The sequence below is a fragment of the Beta vulgaris genome, chromosome 5 (assembly GCF_026745355.1).
Source record: "Beta vulgaris subsp. vulgaris cultivar EL10 chromosome 5, EL10.2, whole genome shotgun sequence".
NCBI lineage: Eukaryota > Viridiplantae > Streptophyta > Magnoliopsida > Caryophyllales > Amaranthaceae > Beta > Beta vulgaris.
Genome location: NC_079206.1, coordinates 61,533,554 through 61,544,257, shown reverse-complemented (window position 1 = coordinate 61,544,257; position 10,704 = coordinate 61,533,554). Strand labels below are relative to the sequence as shown.

The following is a 10,704-nucleotide window of genomic DNA, read 5'->3' as shown; positions in this document are numbered from 1 at the left end:
AAGTGCAATAAGTTCCAATCAGGTCTAATAAGGTCCAATAAGTTCAAATCAGGTCTAATAAGGTCCAATAAGGTCCAATAAGGTCCAAAAAGTCAATGTTTAATAAACATTTGTATTATTGTCCATTATTTTGTTATTCATAATTTCATATCACTATTAGCTGATTATGTTATTATTAGAATTTTAATTAAAGTACCACAATAATTATATAGTATTATACTTGTATTAGTGTCTATTATTTTATTATTTATTTGTATTATGTCTATTATTTTATTATTTATTTGTATTATGTCTATTATTTTATTATTCATATTACTATTAGCTGATTATATTATTATTATAATTTTTTATTAAAGTACCACAATGTATAATATTATACTTGTATTATATTGTCTATTATTTGATTATTCATATTGCTATTAAATAATATTATAATCATGGTCAAATAATTAAGGTTAACAATAATAATAATTATTATAATTACAATATTTTGCAATTCGTCTTTAAATAACTAGAGATAACATGTTTTTGTTACTAATAACAATGAAAGATATAAATGTTATCAATTGATTGCTTCATTATCGTCACTTGAGTATCTTTCTTCATCTTCTACATCATCCTCTTCAATCATAAATTAATTATCATAAGAGATAATTAATAATCATTATTTTTTAAAGGATGAATTATAATAATTATTACTCCATAAAAAATTTTGAGGGGTAGTATTTACGTTAGTGGTAATATTTATGTTATTCATGGTCAATGTTTTTGTCTAATAAGGTCATATAAGTTTCAATCAGGTCCAATAAGGTCTAATAAGTTTCAATCAGGTCCAATAAGGTCTAATAAGTTTCAATCAGGTCCAATAAGGTCTAATAAGTTTCAATCAGGGCCAATAAGGTCTAATAAGTTTCAATCAAGGCCAATAAGGTCTAATAAGTTTCAATAAGGTCAATAAATTCCAATCAGGTCCAATAAGTTGAATCAGGTCCAATCAGGTTTAATAAGTTTCAATAAGTTCAGTTCAAGTTCAATAAGTTCAGTTCAGATAAGGTCCAATAAGTTCAGGGCCAATAAGTTGAATAGAACGCACCCTTAAAATGGAACATAATTCTCATCAAAACCCTTAAAATGGAACATAATTCTCATCAAAACCCACATTCAAGGCAAAAAGAGCCAACAAAAAAAAAAACATGATTTCTCGTTGCCTTAAAAGAAGAGTGGAGGAAGATAACAAATGTACATTACATTCTTAAGTACCATAGTTACAATACAGAGCAAAAGCCTCCATTACACATTGCATTGGAGGAAACTACATTACACAGCAAAAGCACCATGATTCGCTAAGGGGTAGCAAAAAAAAGGTACAGAACATAGAATCCATATCTGCCTTGATCAATTACAACATTGTTATATAGAGGAATATGTAGCTACTTGGTCCAAAATATTAGCAACTATTATCAGATAGCTATAAAATCCTAATAGCCATAATATTATGTCTAAACCCTTCTCGTACTGAGATGTATTATAGTTTCAGCAGCAGACTAACTTGGAAGATGGAACAGGTCGATTCACATCACTTCAAGGGACAGGGCTTTATCCTCATTCAAGCCATATGGGATGGAAAATGTAACTAACAGAGGACAATGTCTTTGTCTTGATAATAACCTCGGCAGTTGGTGAGGCTCGGCGATATCGAAGTAACTCTGTGACAAAGTGAAATTTTTCTTGAGCTCCTCCCATTCCCACATTGAGTTCAATACTCATTTCCTCGAGTGCGGGAGAGCAGGCAAGTAGAAACTTTATAAGTTGCACCTGACAGTGCAACCCTGAGATACCAACAAGTTGTATATTTCGAAGGCACGGAAGGATGCAAGTGTTATCAATCTGAATTGGCTGCTCATCAGATACTTTTTCATGTTGTGAAGCCTAAATTCAAAATGGATGCAAGATTAGTTATGCGTCGATAATACAATTGGCAAGAAAATTGAACAGAAATTCTCAGAACTTACTTCAATGTATAGTCGCTCTAAAGGCGGGGAGCTCATGAACAAGCAAAGAAGAAGAGAAATACTGAAATGACAATGCAGTGGTATCGCAACTAACTTGAGAGATTGCAACCTGTCGAGTCCTTTTTGAAATTTTCTGGGAGATCTAAATTCAGACCACTTCATCGCCTGCAAATTATGACATGAAAAAGCAGTCACTACAATAACAACAAAGAATTTAAATAGCAAAAGCTGAGCTGCTAGATGGTTAAAATCAATTTACCTACCCCCCAAATTAAGCATTTGAGAATGAGCTCCTCTACTTTGGGCAAGGTACTGAAGAAGTCACTCATATGCTTGCTATGTTGGAACTTCGTACAAAAAAGATCTAAGGCTAGCTTTTTTATAACAGTGGTTCCCTCCAAGAATATATGAGAAAGTGAACCCTCCATAAATAATTCTTGAAGTTTTGGAGCACAAATACGCAGATTTTCCTTTTCACGCATACTGAAGCTTAAACACAAGCTCCGAAGCTGTGGGCATTTAGAAATAAGAGTTTCCAACACACTGATCTGTTTACAATTGTCTGAAGTGAAGGAAGGCGTCTCCCACCTAAGACTAATAAGACATGGAAAGCCTTGAAACTTAGGAGGAAGAGGGAGAAATTTACAGTTGATGAGTGTCAAATGTGTCAAGTCCTTACAAGAGAATAAAGAATTAGGTAAGTACTTTTCTGGACGACAAGCATCCTCCACAGTGAATTCCTTGACACCATTAGCACACACATATTGTATCCATTGACTAAATTCTGATTCTTTTGGAAACCAAGAGGGAAGGTAAAGGACAAACTTCCATATGGGACCAACATGACTCAATATGATATCATTGACTGTTTTTGAGTATGCCAATGAAATGTCTGTTGTTTCCATTTTATTCTTCAAGATGCTAGAAAAAAGTTGCTTATCAAGTACAAGCTGTTGAGTCGCCGCCCATTTATGTTTCCAATGGCTTGATAATACGCTCGTCCTTGCTGCCTCTTGCAGAGGTAAACATTCCAAGATTTGTTGTGTTACATTTTCTGGCAAGTTGCTGATTCTATCAGCTGTTGCTTTGCGCTTTCTTGAAATACGAAATGCAGACATGCTGTCGATGATCTAAGATATGAAAAAGAAGAGTAAACTGATTATAAATTTCTGGAAATGGGAATTTACAGCAGAGAATACTGAAGGTAGATCTGCTTGTTTTGTAGTGCAGTTGATGATTCAGAAGACCACATTTGATGAAGTAGCAATGCTAAAAGGGCTCGACTCCTTTACAATGCTAAAAGGCCTTGACTCCTTTATAATGCTAAAAGGACTTGACTCTTTTACATGAGATAAAAAATAGTCAAATTACTTCCCACTACAAATGCCGAGCACTATACTCATTTTCTTTCCCTCGCAATTTAGGCTATGTCCTCTTTAACTTATTTTCAGACCTTCAGACGAGCATAAAAGTATAGAGTAAATTTTTTTTCACTAGAGCTCATCACTTAAGAATGGTGGCCTGACTGGAATTAGAGAAGAACTTCTTCGCGCACATTTTCTTAATTATGTTTATTTACTACTTCCTCAGGGTCTTTTTACATGTTATACTTTTACTTTTCACGCATGCTAATGCAAAATTTTGATGACATATATCTCTAATTTTTGTATTTGTAAAAACTATAAAAGTACATATTAAGATGAATCTAACAAGATCCCACGTGACTATATTTTTGTTCATGTATAAATCACAAATGATGGTCAAAGTGAAATTTGTGAATAGTGTCAATTAAAATGTCAAAGTGTAACACGTAAAAAAACGAAGGAAGTATTATATTTCACTAATTATGTAATGATACATATAAAGAAAATTAGATATGTAAAAACTACGCAGTGAGACGAATCCAACAATATATTATATGATAGAGTTATTTTATATTAGCATAAAGTAAATGTCCAAGTTTATTCAAGCAGTTCAGACGAGACGAAGAGAATAAAGCCTCAATTCTCCTCTGTATAAAACATTTTCAGCTTAGCCTATTTCTTTCCCCAATTTAATTTTGCTAATTCATACATATATGTTTATCAAATGTCAAATTCCAGGTAGTAGTAGAAATGCACTAAACCAAGACATTCAAATCACAATTAGTTCTTGTTAATCTAGTGCAAACACACTAAACCAAGACATTTAAATCACAATTAGTTCTTGTTAATCTACTAGTGCGACCTATGGCACGTCACTGGAGGCATGTTACTCTGACACTTTCATTTACCTCAAAAACGGGGTTTCGTGTCGTGTCGTGTCCGACACGACGCTTTACTTGGATACTTCATTTTAAACTAAAAACTTGACTTTTTTCTACAAAATAGCCGAGTCGGACACTTGAACACCTGTATCCAAGTAGACGCTCAATCCATGTCTGATTAACATAGACTGGAAGTTTGAAACTAATCCTCCCTACAAAGCCTAAAAAATTACTTTCACAAACATTCTATTTATTCTCCGGCCACCACATAAAGTAGAAAACTTCCACACCAACCCAATCATATCACTATCCTACACATGGAAGTAAGATGTACACACTAATACACTATCCGTAGTTAACCCTTCAAGATAGACCTAATTTGAGAATGAATTTAAAAAATGATTAATGTTATAAACCAAAATTACTTAGACAATAGATACAACACACACACACAAACACTAGGATTGTACTTTCTACTAATTAAACCAATAAAACACTACAGAAATTCTTATTTTACACCCATGTTAAATATAAATTCGCACATGATGAAGAATTTCACACATTTTTACCATAATATACAAGCGCAAAATCAAACAAAAGAATCCAAGAGCAGATAAAACTGTAATAACATGCATTATGAAGCTAAAATCAAACTGAAATAACTCATGCATAAACACACTAAACTAATAGCAAGTGAACAAATTTCACATCACATGCAGAAATTCACACATTTTTACCATAAAATTCAAGCAAAAGAATCCAAGAGCAAGTGAAAACTGAAATCACTCATGCATGAAGACACTAAACTAAGAGCAAATGAAAACAAAAATAACTTTGATTGAGCACGAAACTCTACAATAGAGACCCTACAAAGAAAAATAGATTAAAGTAATTACAGCAATTATGTGGGAAGATACCATGAGAAAAGGAAAGGAGGAGTGCTAGCAATTGGCGAAATTGATCATGAAATGGCGAGAAAATCCAAAGTGATAAAGACGGAAATCTGTTGAGAAACTACTCCCTCTATGGCTCTATGCCTCTATCTCCATTTATTCTTGTTTTGTTGGTACAAATATTTAAGAGAGGTGAAAACTGAAAAGGTGGGATGGAGCATAATTTTATTGGAAATGACAAATATTTTAGAGTTTATGAGTGACGTGAAAAGATGACAAAAATAAAGGAAACTATAGTTGTTATGGACCATAATTAGTTAATTACCTAATTGAAAATTTTAACAAGTAATAACATATATTTGATTGGTACTAAATTTGTCTGAACTGAATTTATTGGAACTTATTAAATCTGATTGGACCTGATTCAATTTATTGGTCCTGATTGAAACTTATTCGACCTGATTGGAACTTGTTGACCTGATTGAAACTTATTAGACTTTTATTGGCACTGATTGAAACTTATTAGACCTTATTTGAAGAAACTTTACAAATCACTCATAGAATTGAGAAAATCACATTGTAAAAACCACGCAAACCACTCAAATGATCAGAACACTTTACAAAAACTAAAAATTAACTTACAAACTAAAACTAATATACTATGACGTCAATACATACAAAAACATTAACAAAATTCACTTACAAATCATTGTTCTTAATAACCATTCACCATTACATACTCACAAAAATTACCTATAAATACAAATTTGAGAAAAACATAAGATTTTGACAGTGATATCACACATTCGTCCATCGGCGATTTGCGAACTTTCAAATAGGTACATAATTCTTTTAATCTTCAAAGTTATTTCACATTAGTCGACTGTTATGTAGTTGATAAATGGAGATAATAGCAATTAGTTGAAAAGGGCTTTTATATAATTAGACTTAAATTTGATTCATTTTCATATAAAATCAGAAAACAAGATGTGTATGAAATTTGATTCATTTATGACATTGATGAAAAAGTTACAAATTTAGTTCTTCTTTTTAATTCCAATATAAAATTTTTGTCCGAAACTTTTGCAGAATATCCATGTTCAGGAATAAATTTTGAAAAACAAAACAATATCAAACCTTTTTGCGAACAACTTTCGCAAAAATCCATTTTCAGGAAAAAAAAAATTATATTAATTTGTGAAAACCATTTCATGCGAAATCAGATTGTGTATGAAAATTTGAAATTTCATTTCACCTATAATTGAAACTCAAAGTGTTCAAATTTAGAAAAGGAGAAAAATTAAAAACGTCCATTTCATGCGAAATCAGATTGTGTATGAAAAACTTAAAATTCCTTTCAAATATTATTGAAACTCAGAGGATGAACAATTAGAAAATGAGAAAAAATTAAAATGATGAAAATTCTTAAATATCAATTTGTTAAATCAGAATTTAGTAGTTAGACAAGGAAAAATCAACTGAAATTGTATTATACTTTTTGGTTACAATTTTGGGATCATAGAGAAATTACTGAAATTCATATCAAAAACTATTATAAATTACAAAAATTAATAAAACCAAAAAAAAAAACATGACGATATTTAATAAAGATCATCATACTGATTATAAAAGAACATGCGCATATAAGACTTGAGAAACAAAAAACTATTCAAAACCACAAAAATGAATAACAACATAAAAAGAACATGGAAGAATCTTATTCACAAAATGGAGGTGAACTTAAATATTAACTTGCATTTTTAGTTTATTTACTACTTAGTATTAGGCCTAAAAACATCATCACACGCATCGCGTGCACAAAAGGCTAGTACTATAAGTTTCAAGGCCTACTTACCCCCCTGAGGTTATGTTTAGTTCATCTAAAATTTTCTGATCTGATCTGATCTGAACTGATCTAATTTACAAGAACTTATCTTTTAGATTTTTCTCAATATATAAGAAAAAATAATAGTCATGTGGGGTCTTGTTTGGTTCGTCTCAATGAGTACTTTATTAATATTCAATTATTATAATTTTTACTAATATGTAATGAATAAAGATATTTAATAATAATAATGAGTTTTAAATATAAGTATGATATGATCTGAACTTATTTTTTCTGATCTGATCTGAGCGGATCTGATCTGATTAGATCTGAAATAAGCAAAAATAACGTGAATTGAACATAGCCTGAATCCCTAAACCAGAGCACTTCGCCCCTAGACCTTGACTCGCTGACAGGGGCAATGAGACCCTGTGTTGAATTATTTGAAGTGCCACACTATAAATTTAAGGCATTCCAACTTATAAAAATTTAGATAGTAAATACTTCCTCCGTATCTAAACAAGAGTCTGTTCTCCCCAGCTTATTTGCAGTTCAGTTCAACCCAACTCTAATCACTTCAATTCAGTTCAGCTCCATTCTTTTATAAACATTTTGTTAAATATTATTATTATGTTAGTATATTTTATTTTTACTAATTACTCTTATTATTATTATTGTTTATTTTTATATCATTACTATTAAGTATTATTATTGTTATTGTTGTTTCTATATATTACTTCCTCCGTTTCTAAATAAGTGCAAAACTCATTGTTTTCACGTTTGCCAATGCATTATTTTAACCATTAATATCTTCAATTATCAATAAGTAAAAATTATAAAAAGTTGATATTAAAAAAATTCACATTCAGACGGGTCTAACAAAATCCCACATGACTATGTTTTTCCTAAAATGTAAATCACCAAAGCTAATTAAAGTTTAAAATGTGAATAGTAAACACTATGCAAATGTTGCACTTATTTAGAAACGGAGGAAGTATTTTGTTTATTATAGCTTTACTCATTATTATTACTATTATTATTAGGAGGAACATGATTTAGGTCAAAGCACAAAAACCCATGTTTTTTAGCCCATAAACCGATCAAACCGCGGTCAAGATGATTTATGATGCAATTCTCGCGGTCCAACCCAACCATTATTTTTGTTACTAAATATTATTATATTATTAAATTTAATTATTAAAATAGTAATATTAATTTATTTCTTAGATATTATTGTTACTATATAATCATCATCAAGTATTAATATATTAATACAAATAGTATAAAATAATTACTATTAATTATCATTATTATCATTAATTATTATTATTATTAATTTATGATTATTAATATTATTTATTTATAACTATCATTTAAAAATATCCAAAATACTATTATTATTATTCATTATTACTCCCTCCGTTTCCTAAAGATCTTCCCTCTTTCCGTTTAAGGGTGTTTCCAAAAGATCTTCCCTCTTTTGCTTTATTCCTTATTTGGCAAAACAAATTTCCCTATTTACCCTCTCATGTCACTATCATATGGTCCACCATTACATTATTAATTCAATTTTACTCCCTTTCTCTCTCCTACTTTAACCCCTTTTTATTTGTTTATTTATCTTAACCCCTTTCACTCTCCTATTTTACTCACACCATGCCCCACACAACTTGCTTTCTTTTCCTTGGTATATGTAGGAACAGTAAGTGGGAAGATCTTTAGGAAACGGAGGGAGTATTACTTATCATTATAATTATTATTTAATATTCATATTATTATTGTTTAAATATTATTTATATATTTATTACATTCAATTCAATTCAGTTCAGTTCAGCTCCGATCAGTTCAGTTCCTATCAGTTCAGTTCAGTTGTTTTATGCCAAAGAGAACAGGCCCTAAGTGCAACATTTGCATAGTGTTTACTATTCACAGTTTAAACTTTAATTAGTTTTGGTGATTTATATTTTAGGAAAAACATAATCATGTGGGATCTTGTTAGATTCGTCTGAATGTGAATTTTTTTAATATCAGCTTTTTATAATTTTTACTTATTGATAATTGAAGCTATTAATAATTAAAATAATACATTAACAAACGTGAAAACAAGAAGTGTTGTATTTATTTAGAAACGAAAACAGTATAAACGCGACGAGTGTTATTTAATTTGTTGTACGAGCAATCTTAATAAAAGAGATTTTATTATAATGAAAGGGAAAGTTGGAGCGCAAATTAGATCCTACACCGAGGTGTAGGATGAGCATCCTACACCTTGCCCATGTGACTGGCTTTTGACAGTATTTTTGAAAGTGGGCCAGCTTTTCTCTCTCATCACGTGAAACAATTTTTTTAATGTACAAATGCATATGGTTTGGTGTACAATAATATACGAGTGTACATTTGGGGATTTTCAGTGATCAAAGCAATGACCATCAATGTACATTGTGATTTTATTGAATTTCGGTATGAGATTGTAATTGTACATATTGAATTTCATTAGTGAACAAACATAAACACACCAGTGTACAAAGATGGAAATTACTCACTTGACATATTTCGGTATGGGACTGTAATTGTACATATTGAATTTCATTATGAACAAACATCAAACACCAGTGTACAAAGATTGCAAATTACTCACTTGACATCAACTTCATGAATTGGGTTACTTTCAGCTGGGGGTTGTCATTGTACATTTTGATTTTATTAATGAACAACCACGAAGCCAAGGATGTACAAGGAGGTTGAGTGTGGAAAAGAGAGAAGTGGTGAATTTCGGTATGAGACTGTAATTGTACATATTGAATTTCATTAGTAAACATATATCAACACACCCAGTGTACAAAGATTGCAAATTACTCACTTGACATCAGCTTCAGGAATTGAGTTACTTTCAGCTGGGGGCTGTCGTTGTACATTTGATTTTGTTAATGAACAACCACGAAGCCAAGAATGTACAAGGAGTTTGAATGTGGAAAAGAGAGAAGTGGTGAACAGTATATGGGGGGGAATGATGGCGGTTGACATCAAATCAATTATTAAATGGTGAACAGTAATTGTCAAATCAGTTACTTTTTGTATTTTCGACATGTACATTGGATGTAATGGGAATGTACATTAGCTGTCAAATCAATTACTTTTTTGCATGTTGAATGGTGCGTTTCATTCTTCTTGCCTTGCGTTTTGGAGCTGGTGTAGGATGCTCATCCTACACCTTGGTCCATGATCTACTAATTGCTTACTCCCTCCATCCTTTTTGCTACATACCTGAATATCCTGGCTTGCTTGCTACTCATTTTTATGGTATGTGAGCCTTCATGAATTATTTCCATTTCAGCCTTAGTTTCTTACAACAGGGTCGGTTGTTGGCAATACAATTAAGGCGATAGAATACGAAATCCAAAATATAAGGATCTTAAAATATATTTATTTTAATTATTAGTAAATTAAGGAGTTTCTTGCGAGGATATACCAGAATAATAGTTTATTTTGTGAGATATACCGCACTAAATTTTTTTTGTGGGAATATACCAACCTAAATTTAAGTTTTGTTAAAAGATACCAAAACACTAATTCTGGCGAGAAAGTCAAATTTCCGGCCTTTGAACTGCTTAATTACTCTTTTTATACTGCCTGATATTCAATTGCTTCTATTACATTTTATTTTCCTCCAACTTACTCACTGTCCTTTTTGAGCTCATTCGCAAGTTCCTATCAAGTTAAAGGACGAAA

General features: G+C 31.2%; 1 protein-coding gene across 1 annotated transcript; it reads right to left on the bottom strand.

Moving 5' to 3' along the window:
* Window positions 1-1,221: 1,221 nt before the first annotated feature.
* On the bottom strand, window positions 1,222-5,349 carry LOC104894263 (F-box/FBD/LRR-repeat protein At1g13570). The gene is made up of 4 exons (XM_057395251.1): window positions 5,154-5,349; window positions 2,276-3,142; window positions 2,013-2,177; window positions 1,222-1,929 (listed from the first exon to the last, which is right to left on the bottom strand). Exons 1-4 carry the CDS (start codon window positions 5,175-5,177, stop codon window positions 1,603-1,605), a joined length of 1,383 nt encoding a protein of 460 aa, XP_057251234.1. The 5' UTR covers window positions 5,178-5,349; the 3' UTR covers window positions 1,222-1,602.
* Between the last annotated feature and the right edge of the window lie 5,355 nt (window positions 5,350-10,704).

What these genes read in the sequence shown, in the direction of transcription:
- LOC104894263 (XM_057395251.1), bottom strand. Translation starts at nt 5,177, where the DNA reads ATGGTATCTTCCCACATAATTGCT. An exon ending in TATCTTCCCACATAATTGCT is followed by an intron (nt 3,143 to 5,153) that starts GTAATTACTTTA and finishes TTCATATCTTAG; the next exon opens with ATCATCGACAGCATGTCTGC. An exon ending in TCAAATGCTTAATTTGGGGG is followed by an intron (nt 2,178 to 2,275) that starts GTAGGTAAATTG and finishes CATAATTTGCAG; the next exon opens with GCGATGAAGTGGTCTGAATT.